The 26141-nt window shown below is 39.6% G+C and overlaps 1 protein-coding gene across 2 annotated transcripts in view; it reads left to right on the top strand.

Annotated features, from left to right (window-relative positions):
- The window catches only part of LOC136854088 (WASH complex subunit 1-like), a 68279-nt gene that overhangs the window by 30209 nt on the left and 11929 nt on the right, over positions 1-26141 (top strand). For both annotated transcript variants that reach the window (XM_067130242.1, XM_067130244.1), the window contains 3 exons: positions 4811-4916; positions 21845-22233; positions 23047-23172. In XM_067130242.1, coding sequence (XP_066986343.1) covers positions 4811-4916; positions 21845-22233; positions 23047-23172 — 621 coding nt within the window. The remainder of the gene's footprint in view (positions 1-4810; positions 4917-21844; positions 22234-23046; positions 23173-26141) is intronic.

Below are 26141 nucleotides of genomic sequence, written 5' to 3'. Positions count from 1 at the left end.
TCAAGAAATTTCTCATCACTTCTCATGGATTTCAGTAGAATTTTTGTAGTTCTAGGGGATGGGTGATCGCTACCTGTATTATACTTATAGCTGTTTTCCTTGGGTTTTCAAGGTGGCATAGGAAGTTACCACTCATCCATGACTATAGGTCTGCACTTCTATGGTTTTGAACTGAGTGGACTTGACTTGAATTTGAGATTCTGTGGGAGGACTCTAACCTGCAGTGTGGTTGCAGTATAGCTCTTTAGTGAGGCTTCTCTGGCTCTTCTTAATGATGAAGACAATCCTCCTCCTCTTCTTGCAATTTTTAATAGAGTTGGGGAACTTCGCCTCTGTAGAATAAGGACTGGAGGTTGATAGATACTATCATACCTTCAGACCTTGTGTAGGAAAAATTTCTTAGGTAGCCAAGAACAAGCCACTGCACCCTCTTATCTTCCCATCTATCATCTCTTACCAAGGATGTAGAGGACAAACTCCTTTACCGTCGGAATAACGCATCATATTACGCTGCAAACCAATTTCAACAAAAATTCTTATAGGCTTTTCTTTCCATGGGTTGTAACAAGGAGTAAGTGATAAAGAGTCTCTCCCATTCTGGCTCAGGCAGTTCTTTTGAGGCATTATAGGTTTAGGCAGAACAGCATTAGTTATGATGCTTATCACTAGATCAGTGCTATTCAGGCTTCTCTACCTTTTAGACTTGGTTTCTGGTGGCAGCTGTTTTTCTAAGGTTTGCATGATAAGGTTCCATACCACGTTAGTGATCTCTCTTTCGTGGATGCGATACTTAGATAGTTATTCATTGAATCTGTGGTTGCAGTGGGACACTTAATCTTACTTATTTGGAATGAACCTTACCTATTGTTAAAGTCAGCTTATATCTTCATGCCATTAGATGCAATTGGCATTTAAAATAAAATAATGCTTGTCTAACCCACTAGGACTGTCTCTGTAATCACCTGTTTTCCACCAGGCAGCACTGGAATTTAAGTTCTTGTCAGAATTCTTCATGCCATGTCCTTGTGTAGATGGTGTGAATCGGCTTTGGTAGTAATTTTTATGCTGTTTGGCTGATTTTCTCCTGTATGGTATTGTGCTTGTTTTCTGTTTTTGCATTATGTCATCTACAACAAGGAGAGATGAAAGTGTTAGGCTACATAGGGAAGAGTTTATGGAAAACTGAATGTTTCGGTTGTGCACGATGGCCACGTGTCTTATGTGTTAACCTAGTTGTTAAGGCACGAGTGTGGTTTTCTAAATGTGAATATAGTAAGGAGTGATCTGATGTGAGCATGAAAATTTTATGAAGTATCAGAAGATGCCAGACGCCAATATACTGTAATTTGTTTTTTTTCCTGGGTATGCAAATCAGAGAGTTTTATCATTATCCCACCTCAGCCACCCCACTCAGCCTCTGATGCTGGAGGAAGTGGTCTGTGACGAGGTGGTTGGAGGGGGGGCGGCCTCAGTAGCCCTCCTACCACTAGCTAACTGTCATTTTACCAAGTTTTCAACAGGTGACTCTGTCTTGTGCCAAGGAATGTTAAAAGAAAGGCTCTGGTTTGTAAAGTGCATAGAAAAAACAAGTTACTGTTGAAATTTATTTTGAATAGTTTGTTTCTGCTGCTTTGGTCACCTGAAGTCATTGTATTGCCACAATACCATAAATCTTAACTGTAAGGTCAAATTAGAGTATTATTATAAATCTGTCAGACACAGCAAGTGAAGTTAACTGCATAAGTCATTGTGCTGGTAGAGTACAGTTAATTTTGCTGAATTAAGATTACAGTATTGATAGTGTTATTATACTTTAACAAATACAACACAACAAACAAAGTTAACAACATACTCTTACATTTTCTGTCTTATCTTTATCTGTCCATGTTAGTGTTCACCTCTGGTACTGTAGTTTTAAGCCTATTCAAGATACAGCAACTAACTACAATAATGTTATAAATAATGTACTGTATACTGTAGTATAGTACAGATATTTTTTTAATCAAATAATACTTCATCCAAAACAACTTGAACTTTCAAAATCATATTCTACTGAATTTTCTGTCTGAGTTGCCTAAAATTCTCTCTCTCTCTCTCTCTCTCTCTCTCTCTCTCTCTCTCTCTCTCTCTCTCTCTCTCTCTCTCTCTCTCTCTCTCTCTCTCTCTATCTCTCTCTCTATATATATATATATTTATATTTATATATATATATATATATATATATATATATTATATATATATATTTATATATATATACCTCTAACTTCCAGAGCAACAGCTCAAAGAACAATGCAAGGCGGGTCAGGGAAAGGCACTGTCCTAATGCATTTTATTATAATATGCTGACGTTTCACAACTCCTCATAGTTGCATTTTCGCTGTATGTATATATATACATATATGTATATATATACATATACATATATATACATATACTCGTATATACATATATACAAGGAGCCTCGATGGCTCAGTCGGTAGAGCAGCAGCCTAGGACTTTGTAGAGGTCCGTGGCGCGGGTTCAAATCCGCAGCCGACTGGTCAGAGAAGGCGGACACTCTGCTATCCGTGTACACACCCCGGGATTACGTATGTAATCAACGGATAGGTTTGCTGAAAGCAAATGGGTGTTACAGACTAATACACACATAAACAAAGCCACTCCAACATCTTAAAAAAATAACAGACACCTCACACGTCTCGAACTATCGACCTAACCACCCAGTTCTCCTTGCTGCTGGGAGAAAGGGAGCTGGGGATTGGTATGATACACGTACACATCGTTACCGGGGTCTAAGCAATGTCAGGCAGGGCAGCCGATCGAGGCTACGGCCTACCCCAACGCCAAATCAGTCCTTCGAAAAGAAGGCATCGTGCTTACCCGATATAAAAATGGGAAAAAGCACGTTAAAACGAAGAAGATATACGTATATATATATGTATGTATATGTATATATATTATATGTATATGTATATATATTATATATATATATATATATATATATATATATATATATATATATATATATATATATATATATATATATATATATATATATATATATATATATATATATATATATATATATATATATATATATATATATATATATATATATATATATATATATATATATATATATATATTGTTATGTGTGGGGCTTGGCTGATGAGTTTATTGAGTAATTAATGTAATTTATGGGGCCCTGCTTTGCCAATGACACTGTCAATTAATTGAATAAGGTCACCAGCCAGGGAACAATGTATGGGATAATGAATTACTCTGCAACAAATGGATTACATCAACCCCTTTACTTCCCAGTTAGTCTCGACAAAGAAAGAATGTGCAGGAATAGCAAGGAAATTACCTGAGCTTTCGCCAGCGTCGGACACGGTCAATTTTCCCTGCTCCCATATAAGAAAATATAATGCAATGAATGGCCGTACTAATAGATATCGTACGCAGTTTTAGTACTGATAAAGGCTATTTCTCTTCCGCACAGTGGGATCGAGACACAAGGCTGCCTGAAATTTACTTCCTTAACTTTCCCTAATTCCTACTTACTGCACGGGAATAGCTTACGCAATTTCACCAGGCAATATTAATTATTCTTACACTAGACTTCATAAAGAAATATGGTTATACCAAGTTCTCATAGATGGTTGCAAAGTGGTGAATACAAAGGGAAAAGATGAAATACAATGGAAAAATACAGTACTAGTAAATCGACAAAGAAACTCCCAAATTTCTGACTTACCGTTGACGTGGGTTGCTTGCCATGCAACTGACGTATCAGAAGTCTTGAAACGACCCGTTTGACACCTCACTAGTACCAATAAAACAGTAAGAGGGCAAGCACAATGAATTAGTTATGCACAACGTGTGTGCTTTGCGCGGCTTCAAGTCTCTCTCTGGTAGCTTCGGGTCAGGTCAAAGCTCTAGTCCTGGGCTGGTTTTCCAACGTTCAACCATAGCCCCCAGGCAGTCTGGAAAACTGACAGAGACATTGCCAAATGCATAGGACAGAGCAAAAGGAAGCATAAGACCACCTTCAATAGAGGTGACTTGGTAAAACCCTCCCTGTGGGTTAGCCCCCCTGATGCTAACCTGTCAGCTACTAAAAGACGTTATTTTTTTTTTTAAAACACACAGCCTACCTTTGCTCTTAGCGTCAACAGAGACGCCTTCCTGTCTTTGTTAGAATGATATTCTTACTAAATAATGCAGAGAGGGCAAACAGCAGAATATTTATATATATATATATATATATATATATATATATATATATATATATATATATATATATATATATATATATATATATATATATATATATATATTATATTATATTACTATATATATTATATATGATATAATATACCAATGATATAATATTACATATACAGTATTGTGAGTGGAAGCACAGTGTATTTATTTTACAACATTAATGTAAGTAAAGTAAATTGTATATTCCAGTAGTCATTGTGCAAACCTTTACTTACAGTATGCTGTATGCACAAACCATGTGATTCATGGACACATGCATCTGATACTTTGTTTAAAAGTCCAAATCAGAATACTGTAGATCTGTGTAGATGACTAGAAATTGTTATTTTATCCTATATAAAACATGATTAAAGATATATTTTAAGGTAGAAAAGGATCTTATTATAGTACCAAAGTAATAATTTAATTTGTAAAAGAAAATGCTAGGACAATACTTCCCCCTTAATGGAATATAGTAGTTATTATCATGTCAATGCTACTTTTCTTATATCTCTGTGACATACTTATAATAGAACAATTACAGGAGGGTGATCATCTTGGGTTAGTCAAAAAGGATGAATACCAGTATCAGCCAGATTTACCAGATTTACCAGAATTGGATCTCCCAATGGAACTTCCATCTCTGCCAGGTGAGATCTTTTCAATAAGATTGTTTTGAGATTGATTAATAATCATTTGTTCATATGGAGGTGCACCATATGCCTTTTATACAGAGTATCCTTCAGTGCGAGCTAAAGATGGCCATTGAACTTTGTAACAAGGTAGTTAACTGATGGTTATGGCGTTGAGTAAGGGAATACCTCTCAATCACCTGTCATCACCAAGCACTTTTTATTCAGCCACCATCATGTGAGGACATCTTGCTGCCCTCCTCCACAATGCTAAGACTTAGGGTAATTTTTGGAGGTGTGAAGGGTCTTAGTGAGTGGAACCTTCATCCCCTTTGTTTTTTCTAAGGTACTGTACATCCCCACTGTTACTTACTTACGGTAACTTCAGACTCTGCAGTATTGCCAGTGTAGAGGAGAATTTACTGCTGTTGGGAAGTTCACAGTGGAGGAGGTGGCCCACGAGAGTTAGCCTACTTCTTCTTAGCTGCAAAAACCTCCCTTCTCCACCTCCTTTCTTCTACGAATACGTCCCCTACCTGTGAGGTTGGTATCGCAGATAAGGGAAGTTCATATACTTACCCTTAAGATGTTGAGTGCTAAATCTACTGTTGTTGCAGCCGCTATGGGGCTGAACTCCAGTAAAACAAAAACACTATTGATTAGCAGATCTCATATAGATTTCCCACCCCATCCTCCCCCTCAGGTGGATGGAACTTTGTTGATTGCATCTGAAGCGTTAACTATTCTAGGTGTAACTTTTGACTTGCATCTAACTTTTCAGCAAATGCTACACAAAAGTTAGATATTGTTCTTAAGACCTCATATATTTATAACAGTGATAAAATCAATGCAGCCTGTTTTAGGTAGCTTGTACTTCCTTTACTGGAATACTGTTCTCTGATGTGGATGTCTGCTTCTGCCAGAGATTTATCTCTTTTAAATAGAATGGTTCATGGTGGTAGGTTTCTATTTCCTAATAGTAGCAGTTATGAATTTGACCATTGACAGGTAGTCTCTTGTTTGTCATTTTTTCATAAGTTATATTTCAACAGAGATCTGTCACATTCACAATTGATCCCTGATCCCCTTTATCTGCCGAGAGCAACCAGGTTCGCTGAACAGCAGCACCAACATGCAGTAAATGTGCCTTGCTGTCAAACTTCTCAGTTCCAGAGGTCTTTTATTCCTGACACCATTGGACTGTGGAACAGCCTCTCATAGGGTGTCGTGCAGTTGGAACTTCAGAATTTCAAGCAAAAATGCAATGCATTACTACCCTAACACTATTTTTTTTGCATTTTTATATATTTTTATCTATATACCTATTCATTAATTTTTTTCTCTCTTTTAATGAGTGGGATCTCTTCTTTCTGTATTTGCCTTTACTTCCTCTTACTTCTTCCTAATGAACACCATATTCTTTGGAAGCTTGAATTTCAGGTCATTGGCCCCTGTGGGCTTGTTTCATATGAATAGGTTTCATATACTGAATAATAATAGTAGCCTAGCACTGTTTAGTTTACAGTAGTGGTTTATCTTCCTGTGGAAGATGCCCCATGACATTGACCACTGCAACTTCCTCAGAGGAGGGATGCAGGACCTTGTTGTGGTGGGGAGAAATGCATGTGCTGTCCTTCCACCATCACCTCCTTGTCTCCTCTGCCCACCTCCCGCAGGAGAAAGCAAAAAGGGAAATCCAGAAGGCTGCTTGGAAGAAGTCCTACATGGCTTTGAATAAGCACTCACCCAGCCCCTGGAAAGGTGGCAGCAGGAACTCTTGAGCACCTATGGGTGATCGACTAGTTTTTGGGTGGGCACACATGGGCCTCACTGAGCATACTCAGTATCCTGTCTTGTCTCAACTCATGGCTCAACTCAGGGCAGGTATCAGGTTAGGTTTTTTCTCGTGTGCTTCCCTGGAAGTATTCCTGATTGAGCCTGCACTGCCTGCTGTCTGTGTGTTCCTGGTGGTCTCTGGACTGGGGACATGCAAGCAGTGGGATTAGCTTTACCTCCTGTGTTTTTTAGAAACACACTAGATAGAGTCTGTGCAATCCTGTTCACACTTGGCCTACTGTACTTTCTTGGAAGTACAGGAGAATGAGCTCTGGTTGAGCCAGCCCTGCTTACTTGTTTGACGTGCTCGATCCTCAGATCTTGTGTATGTTGACACTGGATTCGTTCATGACATATCCCCTCTTAGTACACACTAGCTAAGTGATTGTATGTCAGTACATGTATGCAGGGGCGACACTGGATTCATTCATGACATATCCCCTCTTAGTACATACTAGCTCAGTGATTGCATGTCAGTGCATGTATGCATACCTGTTCACATGTAGACATGATACTGAGAAATGGTATAGAAATAGATCACTTTCCTGCTTCTCGGTGCATGTGCAGTGGCTTGTCACCCGTGCCTATCTGGGCATGCACGGTTGAGTTAGCTCTACCTCCTCCCTTTCATCAGTATGTACAGTCACCACTCTACTTACGAACATTGAGAGATATGAACAGGCAAGGTCACAAGTTAACAGTGTGTTTGGAGTGCTCCCCTTTGCCACCTGTAAGTTCAAATTTTGCTCTGCTTACCTATTCTGCTAGTAAGAATTTTTGCAAAAGAACAGGACACGAGGAAGAAGACGAACCTGTTCCTTTAACCCCTTCCCTGATTATCCTGAGTATCCTCTTGATTAACTACCATGTATTTTTACAATCATGAGAATACCCATTCATACTAATTTCTATCTTCCTAATTTAATTTGTTCTTTGATGAATTCTGATTTTCTGTAGTTCCTCTACCCATAGGAAATGTTTAGTATGCATTTTTGTCAATAGATAGTGGTGTGCATTGTTTACTTTGTGAACTTCCAATGCCTGATGCTGCTTCTGCAAAATCCTCTTTAGTTCATAATTTTCAAAGCATGAAATAAACTAAATTTTGAATGTTGCATGAATCTAAATTTTATTTTTATTTAAGTAACTTACCCAGTAATTACTTAGCTAAGAGTTTCTACTCAAATGGCAGCTTAAATTTTGAAATTCATGGTAGTGATTCTTTTGTTTTGTGTAGGTGACAAGACCCCGCCCACTTTCAGGGTAAGATAGAGGAGCAACTAAGCAAATAGATCAATTTGTTTCTGCCGCTTGTATCATCCACAAACTGTGTTGACTAAGCAGCTTGGTTTTGACAATTGTTGTTTCTTCCCAACATTGATTTTTCCTGTTTTGACTTTGTTACTAATTGTGACCTTTAGCTAGTTAGTATGTCAGACACCAGCTCTTCTAGTTTCTGGTATTGCAGCCTGTTAACGAAAATTACCCATGACTCTCATACCCTGTGCACAAATTGTAGAGGGCAAGTTTGTACCATTGATTTGACATGCGACGAATGCAGGGATTGGGAGGAACGTAAATGGAAGATCTTGACTTCTCATTTAAATAAATTAGAGAGAGATCACAAGAGGAAGGCAGCCGCTAAAGTTGGCGAGAAATTAGCTAGTCAGATAACTCCTAAATCTAAAGATGTAGATATTCCCGCTGTATCCCTTCCTGTTGTTCCTGTTTCCTCTGTATCAGTACATACTCCTAGACCACTACCCCTACTCCCAACTTTCACACTTCTGAGCCCGATCGCTTCACCAGCATGGAAAATAAATTTGATCAGAGAATCAGTATGGTGGTAGGTATAGTGGCCTAATTAGGGGCATCGATGTGTGTCCTTATGGATAAGTTTGATAAGAAAAGTGAAAATGAAGTGTTAGTGGAGGAAGTAGCTGTTCATCCCGCTGATTTTCCTAGGCATTGGTCACTGCCATACTCCCCTGAACCAGGGAGGAAGCATACCGTTAGCCCAAGGTGAGGTCAGTGGGGTCTGCCGACAAGCAGTCGCCCCCTCAGACCTGCCTGTTGCATCCCAGGTTGTGTCAAGAGACAGCCGCTGGAAAGGCATCTCGGATGTGCATCAGCTATCATCTAGTTCGGGAGATTCTTCACTGTACAGAAGGCGCCAGTGGCGTTTTCCCGACCGATGAGTCACGCCCCTTGAAGAGGCGTTCTTCTTCCAAGGACCTAGCCCCTTGGCTTCCCAGCAAGAGGTTGAGGGAGCCTCCTCTCAGTCCTCAGCCTTCTTGCAATAATTTGGACAGACCTGAATGCTTCTCCTCTCCTGGACGCCAGGAACTAGTATTGAGTCACTGCTCTTCGTCTAAGAAGCGTCTTTCTCTAAGCACCCTGCTTCTAATGTACAACAAAGTTCTTCATCTAAGCGCCCGGATTCGGCCAAGCTCCTTGTTCTTGATGAGCATCTTTCGTACAATAAGCGCCTGGTAGTGGCTGAGCGCCATACATTACCTGCATGCCAGCCTTTGAATAAACATCCTGACTCAGCTAAGCTTCCTGAAGTGCCCGAGTTCCCTGACGCATCTGCTCGCTCTAGAGCTCTGACACATCGACGTGGATCTACTCCTCTGCCTGTTGCCAGTGCCTCGGGGGAACCAACTAGTATTTTGACATCAGCTTTTAAGCCTCCAGCGCCAGCTTCATCCAGTTCGGTGATGAATTGTCAGTCGGCTTCAGGTTTGGATCCAGCTTTGGCTCTTCAATGCAAGTTGGATAGCATTCTGCAGCTTCTTCACGGACCATCCACTGCTAAGGCATCTCTGTTGGATGCTCCCTTGTCTCCTGTTTCGTCGGAAGAGGAGGATTTCAATCAAGATTCTCCAACAACTCCTGACACGTCCCTTCTGAAGTTTTTACTTCAGAATTTCTCGGAGGTCTTCTCTCCTGTGACTCGTCTTTCATGATGAGTAGTCAGCCTTCAGACACTGCCAGACTCCCCAAATTGGTTCTCTCGTCCTCATCCGAGATGGGCCTTAGTGAAGTGGGGAACTGGCTTTCCGAGAAGAGGGAGCAGGGGAAAGCTTGCTTAAGTGTCCCTCCTCCTCGTCCTTCTAGGTCTCGCTACTTATCTTATGCTACTGGAGAAGCTCCTTCCCTGGGAGTGGCTGCCTCCTCCCAGGGGGACTAATCTGGTCTCATTGACGCAGGCTGTAGGTCTGCTCTTGCAACAGCGAAGGTATTCTTTTCATTGCAAGAGATGGACCACCTCCTGAAAAGCCTATTTAAGACTTTTGAAGTTTTAAGTTTCATGAACTGGTGTTTAGGCACTCTTGCCAAGAAAGTTCAAGAGCCATTACTACCGCCTGATTACGCTTTGGAACTTCTAGGTTTTCTCTCCTGCACTGACAAAGCAGTCAGAGACAGCTCACAGGAGAATGCTTTGCTATAGGCAATGGGCGTACTCAAGGAGAGGGAACTTTGGGTTTCCTTTATGTCGAAAGGTGTGACATCGTGCCAAAAATCAGGGCTTTTATTTTCTCCACAGGACAATCATCATGTTTTCCCACAGACAACTGTTGGTGAGATTGTTTGCAGCCTGCATGAGAAGTCTACCCAGGATCCTCTGACAAAGTCGACGAAGCGACAGAGAGATTGGGCTGCAGTACCCACCAGGACTTCTCCTCTGCTGTCAAGGCCCTTTCACAGGGGCAGGCAGGGATCGTCCAGAGGATCAGTTAGGTTCACACCCCGAACCATCAAGAAGTCGTCAACTAAACCTTCAGCCCACAAGTGAGACCCCAATCTTCCATGCCCCTGTGGGTGCAAGGCTCCTTCTCTTCTGGGAGAGATGGAGTTCGAGAGGGGCAGACCAGTGGGTAGTCAAAGTACTCAAGGTACTCAAGGAGGGTTATTCTATCCCCTTCAGGGAGAGACCTCCCTTGACCAACACTCCCGTCACCTTAACAGCTTACTCCGAAGGATTGGAGAGGTATTCAGCCCTCTCAGGGGAGGTTTCCTCTCTCATCAGCAAGAAGGCCATAGAACTAGTCAGGAACTCCAAGTCGAAGGGATTTTACATTCAGCTCTTTGTAGTGCCTTCAGGGGAGTGGAGACTGGTGCTCGATGTGTGTGCCTTGAATGCCTTTATAGAGAAGACAAAATTCAGTACTGTATGGAGACAACACAGTCGGTTCTTGCCTCTATCTGTCAGGGCGATTAGATGATCTCCCTAGACATGCTGGACGCATACTTTCATATCCTTATTCACGAGGATTCAAGAAAATACCTCAGGTTTGTCTTCAGGGACCAAGTTTATCAGTTCAGAGCTTTGTTTCAGCCTCTCGACTGCCCCACAAGTTTTTACGAGGGTACTAGCTTCCCTGGCGGGTTGGTTCATCTAGCAGGGGTAAGATCTTGCTTTATTTAGACGACTGGCTATTTCGCTCTCCCATGAAGGATCAATGCATGGAGGACTCTCAGAAAACGATTTGCGTGACTGAAGATTTAGGACGTTTATTGAATCTCCAGAAATCTCAACTAACTCCCACTCAGAGAATTCTCTGTTGGGGGATTCTGGTAGACTCTCGGAGTTTTCAGGCTTCGCCGTCCCCCAAGAGAGTGGAGGACTGTTTAAGGAAGGTCAACCTGTTTCTCGCCCTTCATTTGTGCACAGCAATTCAGTGGATGAGTCTTCGAGGCACACTGGCCTCATTGGAACAGTTTGTAAGGCTGGGGAGACTGCACATGAGGCCACTACATTTTTACCTGAGAGCTTGCTTGGATCGGAAGGTACATTGAGATCTTCACTTCTTTCTTATCACAGCAGAGATAAAGGAGGACCTGCGTCAGTGGAAGTCAGAAGAAAGATTGACAGATTGGAAATCTCTTCTCCCAGTGAGCCCTGACCTAGACTTCTTTTCCGACATGTTGGATCTGGATTGGGGAGCGCTTCTCGGGAACTGAAAAATCTTGGGAATTTGGTCCCCGAAGGAGAAACAGCTTCATATCAACCTACGTGAATTGAAAGCGGTTCACCTGGGTCTCAGTTATTTTGCAACAGAAGTCTGCAACAAGACGATCACAGTACATACAGACAACACTGCAGCCTTGGCCTACATACAACATCAAGGGGGAACGCACTTGTTCTCCCTGTGCGAGGTAGCAAGAGATTTGTTTTGCTGGGCAGACCAGAACCAAACCCAATTAGTCCCAAGATTTATCCAAGGCAAATGCAATGTCCTGGCATATAGGCTAAGCCGCCAGAATCAAGTCCTTCCGATGGAATGGATGTTAGACAGTCAGGTTTGCTTCAACCTTTGGAGATTATATGGGGAAAACCAACCCTAGACTTATTTGCAACTTCTCGGAATCACCGTCTACCTGTGCTCTGCTCCCCTGTTTCAAACCCTCTCACATGGGCAACAGATGCGATGATCCAAGATTGGTCAAATCTGGACCTTTACACTTTTCTGCCCTTTGGAATGTTATGGGAAATTCTCAAAAAGTTCAGCTCTCACAGCAATGTGAAGATAACTCTGGTGGCCCCTTTTGGCCACAGAAGGAATGGTTCCCAGACCTTCTGGATCTCCTCATAGACTTCCCAAAGCTCCTCCCTGCTATTCCAAGTCTTCTCAGGCAACTGCACTGTAGGATATTCCACCAAGGCCTGTCTACTCTGGCCCTGACAGGCTTTCGACTGTCAGTAGACTTGTTGGAATGAAAGGATTTTCGTGATCGGCAGCGGAGGTCATTGCCAAATGTAGAAATGCCTCGTCCAACAAGCTCCACCAGGCAAAGTGGAAGTTTTTGAGGACCTGGTGCAGAAGAAACAGTTTCATCATCTCAGAAGTCTATCCCTCAAATAGCGGATTTTCTTCTTTACTTGAGGTCTTCTCTAGGAAGGTCTTCTTCCACCATAAAAGGCTACAGAGCAATGCTCAGCTCTGTTTTCCATCACAGAGGCCTCAGCATTTCTTCTAATCAGGATATTTCGGACCTGATTAAGTCATCTGACACCACCAGATCTAGAAAGGAGGAGAATTTCCCTTGGAATCTAGATGTGGTACTTAATGTTTTCCGTCACAGGGGCCTTGATATTTGTTTTAATCTGGATATTTCAGACCTGATTAAGTCGTTCGACACCACCAGATCTAGACAGGAGGAGAATTTCCTTTGGAATGTAGATGTGGTGCTTAAGTGGTTATCAAGTGAGTGCTTCGAACCTATGCATTCTTCCTCTCTGAGGGATTTAACTAAGAAAACTATTTTTCTCATAGCACTGGCTACTGTGAAGAGAGTAAGTGAGATTCAGGCGATCGACAGAAGGATCGGCTTTTCAAACAGAGATGCAGTCTGTTCCTTCTTATTAAGGTTTTTAGTGAAAAACAAGAACCCTTCACACCCTTAGCCATGTTCTTTTACAGTTAAGAGCCTATTTGATATTTTAGGTACAGAAGAGGAGGAAGGAGTGCTTTGCCCAGTGAGAGCCATCAGGTACTACCTGCACCGAACCAGGAAAATTAGAGGGCAGTTTTCCAATTTGTGGTGCTCAATCAAAACTCCCTCTAGACCTTTATCGAGGAATGCCATTTCCTTCTTTTTGAGAGATCTTATTATTGAATCTCACTCCCAAGTGGAGGAAAATGACTTGAAATCATGAAAGTCAAAGTTCATGATGTAAGGGCAGTCGCTACATCAGTAGCTTTCAAGCACAATCTTTCCTTATCCTCCATTCTTCAGGCAACATACTGGAGAAGCAAGTCGGTGTTTGCAATGCCATATCTGCGGGATGTGCAAACTGTTTACACAGTGTCCGTGTCTGGAGTAGTGATGGGTGATGAAGTGTAGGCAGTATCCCTTCCTGAATATTTACCTCTTTGCCTTGTTCGTGATGTTGAGTTCTAGGGAAGCCTGAAGGGTAGAAGATTGGAGTCCCCACCAGTTTTTTAGTGTTGGGTAATGGTCATAATTTTTATGGTGTAGGTGATTTTGTTGCTGGTTTTTTATTGTTTTTTGGTACTGCACCCTGGTTAGGGGCAATTATATGAGCTTTGTTGACCTGTATTCACCTTCGTCACAAAGTTCCTGCTGTATGTTCTGTCAGCCTTCGGAGCACTCCTTCATGCAGAATATCCCACCTCCATAGAGACAACTCTGGCAATACCGCCACGTCTCTACAGGTTGAGATGAGCGCCAACCAGAGGCAGCAATTATCTGCGCAGCTCTCTCACCAGGTAAGATAACAACAAACATTGTCTCAAAGTTAGCCTATTTTAGGTCATTAACTTTTCATATGTAGATTGTTATTTCAATGTGGAATCAGCAAAGTAATTACTGGGTAAGTTACTTGTATAAAAATGACATTTTTATAATAAAATAAAGTTTTATATATACTTACCCAGGAATTATGGATGGAGCACACCCTCCTCCCCGCGCATGGACTTTTTTGCGTAAACAAATTGATCTATTGGCTTAGTTGTTCCTTTATCTTACCCAGAAAGTGGGTGGGGTCTTGTCACCTACACAAAACAAAAGAATTGCTACTGCAAATTTCAAAATTTAAGCTGGCGTTCGAGTAGAATTTCTTAGCTAATAATTACTGGGTAAGTATATATAAAACTTTATTTTATCATAAAAATGTAATTTTCTTCTTTTTACCTTTCTGACATCCAAAGTAATTTTTCATAATACTGCATGAAAATAATATAATCTGTGACTCCCGAGTTAACTCAGGAATGTAAACATCAATTTTTAAGTATAATCTGTGACTCCCAAGTTAACTCAGGAATGTAAACATCAACAAAAATTATGCCCTACATATCAAAACCCAGCCTATGAACAATTCAAGATACAAATGGCCATCCTGAATTTAACTTGTTCATAAGTTAGGTAATGACTTTATACGTACAGTTGCTGGACTGTATTCACATAGACTGGTGGTTTGTGTATGACAGACCTCCTTTTACAGTACTTATAAGTACTAGTGGTTTGCCACAGACCTGGAGTTGTTTTTACATGACAACACTTTGCTTGCTCTTTACTTGCTACTTGCTCTTTACTTGCTCTCTTGAGCAGTGTACTTAACCTACTCTTTTCCAGAAGTTTGTGTAGTTAAGTCACACAGCTCTCTCTTTCAGTGTGCATGCAGCACTCTACCATGCAGATATAAACAGGATGTTTGCACTGTGGTTCTCTCTGGTATGATACTTGAGGAGAGATTTTCTAGTACATTTATTACTTGCGTGTGTTTCCAGCAGAATTCAGTTTCAACAGATGATTTTGAGAAGTTAAGTGTTAACTCAGAATCGTTATGCAAAAGTGTGCAGGTTGGTAGACCACAATTTCAAGTGGATATCTCTGCTGTAATAGTTTATTTTGTGTGATTGGCAACATTTAGACCGATTGTTCAGATCCACAATCTGAAGGAGAGCTCAAGGATATTGCTTTGTCATCTTTGTGGGATATTCCAACTCTTGCTTTAGAGAATCTGTTTAATCCTGGAGGTTTTTGTCCTCCTCTTAGAACTTCTTTAGCAGTTTTGGTGCAGAGATTGTTTGGATCCTTCATGATGAGCCTAATGATCTTAGGGAAGTAACCACAGCTTTCCTTGTTGAACCCTGTTGTCAGTGGAGTTTTCTTTAGGGACCACTCAGGAGGTTGTTCCAACTGCTGTGGTTGCTGTTGCTTTGGATCAGGTTAACAACCTGATCAACAGATCAGAGGCTCCCTGCCATTCAGAAATCAATCATGGCTGTGTTGATGACAGCGCTGGCAGATACATTCCTAGATCAGTTCTTGTGCTAAGGGGAAACAAGACCTAAACTATGGGCAAGGAGGAGTTAAAGCTTTTCAGATTTCTCCAATTTATTGTTGTTGAATGATTTCCTGTTCTTCTCTTCTTCTCCATCTTTCTCTTTGAAAAAAAAAAGAAGAGGGAGAACCTCAGAGGACTTCTCACAGGAGCAGGTCTGTTTGGGGCTTTGCATTACAGTCAACCCCTGGTATTTACAGGGGTTAGGAACCACAACCACCCGCTAATGGCTAAAATTGGCGAATACTTGCCCCACCCCCCTATGAAAATGCTGATAACTGCCTATTTTAATAGTTCAGACACCAAAGACCCCTCTAAAAACACATTAAATTGCCTATTTTAATAGTTTAATGCTTATTTTAATAGTTCAAACACCAAATGTACTTTAAACTATCATCCTAAAACACTTTAATATCATTTCAAAATCACCTTACAACATTACCCTTAAAAATATATGGCTTACAGCTACATGGGAAACCTAATCAAGTTATCCCTGTATTCAGGCACAGCATTTTCTCGCATACATTTTCGGTTTTTTTCGTATTTTTGTTTATGATACAGTAATACCCTTCACATTGCTGTGTCAAAATGATTGGCATTTAGGGCTACACCCCCTCCTGTTTGTCTACCAGAAAAGACAGGGAATTCCACAGAATTATGCAAAAATCTGAACTAATTTTACTATATTGTCCTAGTTATTGAAATGCAAAAAGTTGTAATTATAGCATGGAAAATATGAAAAAATGAATGACAAAGTAACGTCACGTTTATCTATAAAACTATACAGTACAAAACAAATAAACATACTTGTTAAATATACATAAAAAATCTCCCTCTCTTATCTCAGTTGGAGAGAGAGAGAGAGAGAACTGATATTATGTTCACATGTATACAGTAAACCCCCCGTATTCGCGGTCTCACTATTCGCGGACTCATCTATTCGCAGATTTCTCTGTGGAATGTATATACACATTATTCGCGGAAAATTTACCCGTTCGAGGTATTTTTCACTGAGATATATTCACTAATTACAGTATTTTTATATAATTTTCATGACTAAATGCACTTCTTGTGATAAAACTATTAAAATTCTCAGGTATAAGCATTTTTAGATTTTTTTTGTCTTTAAACTATCAAAATAGGCAGTTCCCAGTGTTTTAGAGGGGTTTTAAGTATTTGCAGATTTTGGCTATTCGTGGGGGGCGTGCGGTATGCATCCCCTGCAAATATGGGGAATTTACTGTACCTTGAACTATCATCTGAAACACTTTACATACAGTAATATCAATTTAATAGCATTTCAATATCACTTTAGTATAATTTCAATAAGGAGGTCCCTCTTGTACAGAGGGGAGAGAAAACTAGTTTATTATCAGCGCAAAGCTTACAAACCTGTTTCTTGTCCCAGGCTTTCATAATTCTCTCTCTCTCTGAGTTAAGAAGTACATGTACTGTATTTAAATATACATTGCAAAAAATACATTTTATTGATATTTTGCTGTGTTTACATTAATATTAATGTTTGGGAATTAGTAAATAATTTTTTTTACCATAAAAAATGTATTTAGTCACAAAAATAACATGAAAATATAGTAATTAGTGAATATTGCTCAACGAAAAAATCCATGAATTACTGAATTTTCCATAAATAATTTGGAGATAAGTTCCACAGAAAAATCAGCAGATAGGTGAAGCCATGAATCTTGAACCTCAAATAGGCAGGGGTTGACTGTACTCCTTTTCCAAGGGTAGCTTGGAGGTGGTTGAGAAGAGAAAGTCAGAGTTCTGAGACTCCCTGATCCACTGCGGGTGTCTTTCAAACCCCCAGTGGGGATGAAGATGCCTGCAGTGTGGTAACTGGACAATGGGAACCCCTTGGCAAGATTTTCTTTAAACTTGCCTCTTCCTGAAATGCAGGTTTTTACAGATCATTGAAGGAGGGCTAGGATGCACTCCTTAGCGGTTTGTTCATTTCATGTGTGTGGGTGCAGGACGCCTCATCTGCATAACATGTTTATGTAAATGTCAGAAGCATTGCTTGCTTTGCAAGTTTTCCAATAACAGTTGATAGATCACTCGGTTGTGCTGATGGAGCAAAAACACAACCTTTAGTAAAATATTTCAGAGCAAAAGGGAACGGTCTTGATCCTGCTTTGCAAGCTGGCATTTGCAGAACCACAAGGGAGTCTATGCTCTTCATCCAGAGTGTCAGTGCCTTTTTGTTAGCATAAACAAACATAAGAAGGTGTCCATAGCTTAACTCCTTTGAGAGACATCACTCCTTACTTGTGCAAGAGCCCAAGAAGTTGGGGGTTGGATACCTTCCTTAGTCTTTCAGAGGAACTTTTCAGTTTGCCAGGCATTGAGGGCAGGTTTCTCATTTAGATTTACAACCCTTAACTCATTCTACCTAAGGGATGTCGCCCACAAGTCCCTGAATACCTTCTGCTTGGGACCTTTGGTGGCTGCTCAATAAGTTGTGTAGGTACCCAACTCCATTTGGACAGACAAGTATTTTTCCCCAGTACTTTGGTGTAATTTAAGTTTGGGGATGTGAATACAGAGTGACTGAACTCTTCCATTTCATCAAGCTGTCTAGCAGATAGGCAGAACATTCTGGGATACTAGTTCGGTTGCTGGATTCGGGTTGCATGGATGGAGTGGTCTTTACTACCTTGAATGGAGTCTAGGCTGTTAAAGCTGTGGGATTCTCCTATACTCAGCCTGTTTGCTTCCAGGATGAACAGCTCTGTCATCCCATATGCCAGATTGAGTGGGAGTCATTGCATCCCTTGCTCTCTATTGTGACCAATATTGTTACAGTTGCAGGTGGAGCTCAACTCCTGTCACTGGTCAACACCCAAGGTTTTTATCTTTATGGATATATAAAAAATTTTGAAAATAACTTGTGTTTTTCCCAGGTATACAAACTAGAGCCTTTTATCATACTCTCACTGCAAGTACCCCACATTGTCTCTCTCTCTTTCTCTCTCTCTCATAAACACCAGTTAACTGCTGTACTTTGTTGCCAAGTTCAGCAATTTGTCTCCAGCTTGCACTGAAGGATATTCCTGTATATAAGGCTCTGGTTTGTACACCTAGGAAAAATGAAAATTGCAATAAAATTTTATATGTTAATGTTAGTGTAGTTGTTTAGAAAAATATAGAATTTCTTTTAGCTGAAGTTTTTCAGTTAAATAATGTTCCATTTTCAAGTGTTTTATGATATTTAATTAGATAGTGAATGTCAATTGTAAGCTGAGGGTTTAGCTTAGAGGACTTTTTTTTACTCTGTGTATAAATTGTGACTGCGTTGTCTAGGTTTAATTTAGAAAAGTTGGGCTAATTTTATCAGTTTTTATTTACTCTGAACTACTGTCAGTTATGCCTAAGCTAGAATTTCTGTTTCAAGTGTTCTTGTCTGGGTGTGCACACTGGGATCTTTTGTCCTTTAGGATAAATCAAGCTGGTGTGCTTGAGAATCATTTGCACAAAAGAAAGTGAGTTTTGTTATAAAAGCATCTACTGTTGGGAGCTAGGAAGACTTGGGTGGTTAACCCTACTTATGGGGTTCTCTTGGTCTGTCATACAGATCAGAGTCTTTCTTTAACACGCTTTAGAACAAGCATATTTTTTGAGGCAGTACTTTATATGTATAAAACTGATTTTTATTGAAATATTTTTCGTTTTACCTTACAAAATACATCATTATTTGGAAATTATGATTGTAGTAGTCTTTATATATATTCATTTGTTATAAAAGTAGCACAGTATAATAATCAGTTATATGAAGTAATAAGCAGAATTGATATATTCAGTTTCATTGCTTATCACAAACAGGATTCTTGGCCTTCAGTTTATTTTAAAATGAAGATTCTTGGTGGGGAACCATAACTAGATATTATCAGCAAGAGAAAGCAGGTTGTTTCTGTGGGCAAGGAGTAACTGTCTTCAATGTAGAAACAAGGACACTGGAAGGTGATGACACAGGAAAATAAAGAGGTGTCAAACACTCCCCACTTACTTTTGAGTGTCTGATATGTAAGCTTTTGCAGTGGCCATGATCTTTTCTTAAAAACAGGTGAACTTGTGCTTGGACAGGTATGGTAATTAAAGGCCAGGCAAAGTAGAAGGAGCAATAGGAAGATAAATATCCTATAGACAAAGCATTAAGTAGTGCTAAACAGACAGAGCATTACGCAGTGACAGTTTATAATCCTAGCCAGAGGCAAGGCAATAGTAGTCAGTCTTGGCATAGCAACAGGAAGAATGTAGTGGTAGTGGGAGGTGTTGGCACAGTTGTGTCATCAGTCAGCAAAGCTTCAGCATGCTGTCCTGTTAACAGCTGGCTGGTTGTAGTCACAGGCAAAATGGGAACAGATTGTACAGAAGTCAAAACAGCAGGAGCATTTACTACAGAAATAGAGTGAGGAATTGGCACTGATAGGAGAGGTGCAATAAGAATTTTGGTCATTTTTGAGGGAAGGGTCAAGAAAGCTGCACAAGTGGGCAGGAGGGCCTGCAGCTGTAGCTGTAAAGCCTGCACCAGAAGGAATTATGTGCAATGTGCAGACACCTAACAAAGCAGGAATTGAAAGATGTAACATCTGCTTGAAAAGTTAACAAAGAGGGTAAAGCTGGTAGAGCTGGAGTGGCCAAATACACAGGTACAGCAGTAGTAGAAGAATCAAGAACCGGGATGGGTCAGAAAGAATAAATGGAAAATGCAATATCAGAGCACAGATGGCTTGACATTGATCTAAAAATATCCTATAACTGAGCAAAAGCAGAGTTCACCATAATTGTTTGTGACCATAAAATAACAGTTGTTAGGCTGAGACTGGCACTGGCATAGCATGTGAGTGGACCCAGTCACCACACATAGAGGGTGAATGATCAGATACAGGAACATGCAGAGTAAGTGAAGGAAATGGGTTGTGGTGCTGAATGGGCAGAGAAGCTAGAGAAGGCAGGGCTAGCCTGTAGGGAGCAGCACATTAATATGCAGCATGCAGTCTTACACTCTATCAAAGAGCTTGAGTTGTGGGGGCAGAAAAGCTGTCAAAGCAGAGGGAGCTGATTCATTGGTCATAGAACTCTGGTACTTATGGGCCTAATAAAGTGTTGGGAACAGCGATCACCCTGACGGAACACATAGAAGTTGTGTATCCAACTCCAAAGAAGACACAAACACCTGGAAAATAACTGTGGCTTGGTTAAATGAATGACACCCTTGAAGTCTCAAGCAATAAATAGAAAAATATTAAGCTGCAAGAAATTATCCAATACTGAAATGGTAGTAAAACACACACAACAGTGTTTTAACCCTAAACAGAACTGAGGTATATGAAATTGAAAGAGAAGGTAACAGGTTCATTACGAGTACATAATAATTGTGGGCAGCAGGCAGTCATAAACTGTTAAACACTCTTGAAAAACTTGAAAACATAGTACATATTATATAAACATTAAAATACCTACCTTTACTGTTTATGTTGAAACACTGTATTAGTGCACAAAAGAATAATTTGGTTGAATTAAGTACACAGTAGCATAGGGAATAAGGAATGCCACACACAAAGCAAAAATAAACAGGGAATAAGCTTGAAAGTTAATGGGGGTTTATGTGCAAACTGCCTTTAAGCTATTGATTACTTATTCTTAGAAAAAAGATTGATTAAGCATAAGGTAAAGAGATTAAAAAAATGGAAAAATGGCAATGAAATATGTGAAATCCAGCAGCTGGAATTACAGCTACACCACAACTCTTGATGAAACACATAGCAGTAAGGCACTATAAAATGAACTAGGTTCTTACCCCCTAGACTGATGTCTCAAGGATGCATTTGCATAGTCACTCATCATTCTACTACCCCTTCAGTATTTGAAGACTTCAGAATTGATGTCTTGGGTTATTGTCACTGCGATTAGGTCTGTTTATGATTGATGTGTTTGCAGTGAACAACTTAGCTTTTAAATTAAAAATGTACTGTCAGAAATTTAAAGTTAAAGACAATTAAGGGAGTACAACCACTGGTAGGGATTGTAAAAAAAAGAGAGATTTGAATATTACTTCATGATAAAGAATAGTATATAGTATTGCCTTGATAGTAATATTACAATGTACTTTCTTATTGTTTAATAAGTCTTATCAGTCTGGGTAATTTATGAGTAACTTGAGGTGTTCTATCAATCTAGGTAATATATGAGCACCATAATAATAGTTGAAGAGTAACTATGAAGTGGCTCTCGATGGCTTTCTCAGTCTTTTACTAACTAGTGAAACAATTTCCAGGAATTGCTAATGATCTGCTTTATAGTGCTGATATTGGGCCAACCATTGCTCCATCCTTTGGAATGCCAGACCTTCCTACATTTTCACTGGATTCTTCTGATGCAGCTTCAGCCGAATCACCTTCACAAGAATCTGTTCCACCACCCCCTCCTCCAGCAAATATGGCTGTTGCTCCACCATCTTCAGGTGTTTCAAATACCCCTCCTCCTCCTCCTCCTCCAGCTCTTAATAATTCAAGTGTTACAGCAGTACCTCCACCACCACCACCACCTCCCCCTCCTCCCCTTGGTGATGCACCCCCTCCTCCTCCACCTCCTCCCCCTCCACCTCCTGCTTCCCTTCCAGCACAATCAACTGAAGATAGCGGAGAAAAGCAGGATGCTCCAAAGGTGAGATTTTGAGAAAGGACCTTAAGATTATTAAAATTATACCACTAAAGAAATATAGAATTTTTAGTTATTCTGGTAGAAGTGCTTTAGAAACACTTCAGGATCATTGGTCAGAAGAATATTGTCAAGGAGGTTAAGTGTCACTTCACAAATTATATGAAGCTAATTGTAAAAGTTGAACTATGTTGGTCCAATGCTCTTGTAGGCATTAAAGAAAACCTGAGGTGCTGATACAGTAGCCAAAGCTGCAACTGCTATGACTAGTTCAAATATAGCTATTCCTGCAAAAGATTTTTACTTCCTCCAAAACTATCGTTTTCAATAAATGGAAATTTTGTGGAATAATCAGTCTGATAATAAATTAATGCAGATTATACCCTTTGTTGGATTCTGATATCATTTATTCCAAAGAGAATGCATCATTTGAAGTAATACCACCCTGTTTTGTGAATGATCACACTTCTATGACCCTTGGATATTTGATGAATAATCTACAAACCAGTCCTAGAATGTAGATAATACTGAACTACTTTGTCAAAATCTTCAGTATTTTGACTTTATCCTTTAGTTAAATTTTAAGGAGTTTCAATTTATTAAATAAGAGCTAATGTATTTATTAAGAACAACTTTGGGCAAGCTGTATAATCATTAAGAATTTAACTCCATGGTGTGGTCAAACTGTTTATTGTTAGTAATGGTAATTTAGCCTAGATATTTGTTATACGGTTGTTGCATGTTTATGGGTGTTGAAGATACTAAAAGATTAATTATACCATAAAGGAAAGGTGCACAAACTGCACATTTTTTTTGCAGGGTGTACCAGCTGCAGTAACATCAGATGCACGTAGTGATTTAATGAAAGCCATTCAGGCAGCAGGAGGGGCAGGCAAAGCCAAGCTTAGGAGCAGTAAGGACCGTAAAAAAGATTCCAAGAAAGAGGTTAGTTGGGTGTTTTACTGTGCAAAGCATTTTTTTTAATAGATTATCAATGTCACTAATAAACTGGTTTGTGACAGCCATTAGAAGTTGATTTTTAGAAATTTTGTTTTAATTCAGTATTCAGAATAGTCTTTATACTCATCACTGTTTGAAATGTAAGAGCTCTATGAGGCTAATTGCATGTGGTCATGTCATCCTAAAGAAAGTTACGTAGTAACTCACAGGCAGCCATTTAATGTGGTGTCGAAGTATACAGAAATACCAAAAAAAGTTTATGTATCATAATTATTTCAGCCAAAAATTCAGAACCATCCAACAGTGTTATCGCAATAGAACAAATTTTTCTACAAACCCTTTTATCATTAACTTGGCTCCTTACAGATGGCTCCCAGCCATAATGAATCAATAGATTCTGAAAGAAGGAAGGTCTTATTACAGAAACAACTATATAATAAAGTACAGTACCGTGTATAGCAATTATTTGAAAAAAAAAATTACATAATGAAAATAAAGGAATCCCTTAATTCATGAAATTACTGAGAAGCTCAACAGTAAAACTGCTTTTGGTGAAGCCACATGGAGAAATTCTGCATTGCCTTCCAGGCCAATGGAGCATGAGCTTTCTGTTTCCAAGATCAGTCCACTTGGTGAGGTTGCGAGCCCTCTGTACTGAGTAAAGGTATATAGGATAACAGTAATGGGTTTGTAAACATGACTGATTTTAAGAGCTAGGTATGCAACCATTAAAATTTTTGTAATAAAGATTGTTACATGAAGGAAGATTTTTGTTGATTTTTTTAATTGGGTGTGAACAATTAAAATACAATAACCCAGTTTATAGAGGTAGTTTAAATTACTATGCCTTGAATAAAATCAGGAGGAATTTTAGCTTTTGCATTGAATTTATTATGTAACCCTTTCTGCTTAGGTTTGAAGTATTTTATCATAAAGTTATTATTTTACAGGCTGTATTATCATCTGTGGGCAATATTATGGTAATTATGTTGTTGGGACAGACATAGTAGAAAAGATAGAATTTTATTTGATGATTTAGATGTATTTATTAGTCAAACATTTATAGGCATGTTGTCATATGTGACATCCCTTAAAGAAAATGCTCAACAAATACTAGTCTATTTATTTTAGATACATTTTTATTAGCTTAAGGTTGTCTGAAAAGGATGTAACTGGGAGAACTAATCACCACTTGAGTGCCACCAGTGCTTACTGAAGTAAAGATGATCTTCACATGAATGTTGAGAGATTGGCATCTACTCTTGTATAAAGGGGTAGCAAGTTGTACAATTCATGATCTGGATTAGAGCAGGCATGTGTTGCAGTGAATTACACTTTGGTCTCATTAATTTGGTTTTCACCCAGGTAATTTTGATGTTATGTATGTTATTGGGTTTTTTGTCTCTTTCTACTGCTTTCTCCTTCGGGTTCAATGTCTCTTTCTCACTAAAAACCTGTCCTGTGATGATGTTTTATTGTCTGCAACCTAAAGTGTTCCTAAAGTGAGAGATACCAATGTCATTCAGCAGGTTTATAATATGGTTTGTTACAACTTTGTCAGGCTAATATTTTCACCAAAACTTTGCACTTCCCCCAATTTTGCACACTTTTTTTCTATCAGTGAACGAGGAACATTCTTCCTTCTCTCCTCCTCCTCCTCGAAAGACAGTTCTTCAGATGATGTGTGATGCTGCTCTCCCTGAAGGTCATGCAGTTCTTCTATTGTGAACTCTGCTTTATGCTCCTCCACATCATCACTTACCTCCAAGGCCATAGACTTTCCCAGAGAGACACTATATCCTCCAGATCAGGCTCAGCCTCGCTGTCATATCTAGCCTTCTTAGGGGCCATGGTGACTCATGTACAGTGCAATTACTTTCCACTAGAATTGCAAAATATACACAAAAGACAAAGGAGGTAGTTTAGCAGAGATGTGCACTGAGTGAGACCCATGTGTAGACTGAATCCTCCCTTTGTTTCAGTTGGGTACCACATATACATGACTTGCCTTATCCCATATTATATTTTATAGCTGGTTATCTATGTCGTTAAATCGTTAATGGAACAGATATTTCCTTGGACAAAACTTCTTTTAATCAAATTGTCCAGTAATTGACATCTGTTAGCTGAGGTATGATTGTACTAGTATTTATAGTTTTGTTTGCATCCAGCATTTGACTGTTCCCACTCTTCAAATTGTGCATTATGATTTTGCTTATTTGCACTTTGAATTATTTTATTTTTTGCTTTCTCTTTAGTTTCATTGCCCTAATGTGTAAATTTTTTCCTTGTCTACATAATCTGTACCTCTTTTGTTCTGGTATTTGTTTCTATTGTATACTTGCTGATTTTCAGCATACAGTCTTTGTATTTGCTTTGTAAATTGTATTCTCTTTTCGATCTTTGCTCCACTTACCATGAGTTGTCTCAGCACAGATGTAATGGCTTGCCTGGCAAACCATGTCCTGTAAGTGTAGTCTTTACAGGGACCCACAGTAGTTGTCAGTGTCAAGTTTATTCTCCCAAGCTCACTTGTCGACTGAAGGATGGTCACCTAACCTGTGAAGGTTACAAGAGGTGTTTATAAAGTACTGTGGAGGAAGTGTCCCTGTCATCAACATTGGAGTCTTCGACTGTCTCTTTATCCTCAGCAATTCCCTTTTCACTTGCTGCTGACACACCAATGGTTAAGAGAGTTCTGTTTTCAGGTGTTTCTTGGTGATACAGCTTCCTCCAGTGCCATCCCAGCATGTTCATTTACTGCTGGTGCACTTTTGAAGGAAGATTTTAGGACCCAAATCAGGCAGTACCTGCTTGCTGCACTTGAAGAGCAGATGTAAGACAGTCTAGAATGTTTGGTAGCTGATGCTCCCAGATAACAATTGCAGTTGAACGGCTGTTGAAGTTTGTTGCTTATTATTTAGGTAGTGTCAAAAATTATATAAGTTAGACAT

This window comes from Macrobrachium rosenbergii, chromosome 28 (assembly GCF_040412425.1).
Source record: "Macrobrachium rosenbergii isolate ZJJX-2024 chromosome 28, ASM4041242v1, whole genome shotgun sequence".
NCBI classification, from domain to species: domain Eukaryota; kingdom Metazoa; phylum Arthropoda; class Malacostraca; order Decapoda; family Palaemonidae; genus Macrobrachium; species Macrobrachium rosenbergii.
Note: the sequence above shows the minus strand (reverse complement) of the source record. Positions and strands in the feature narration are given on the sequence as shown.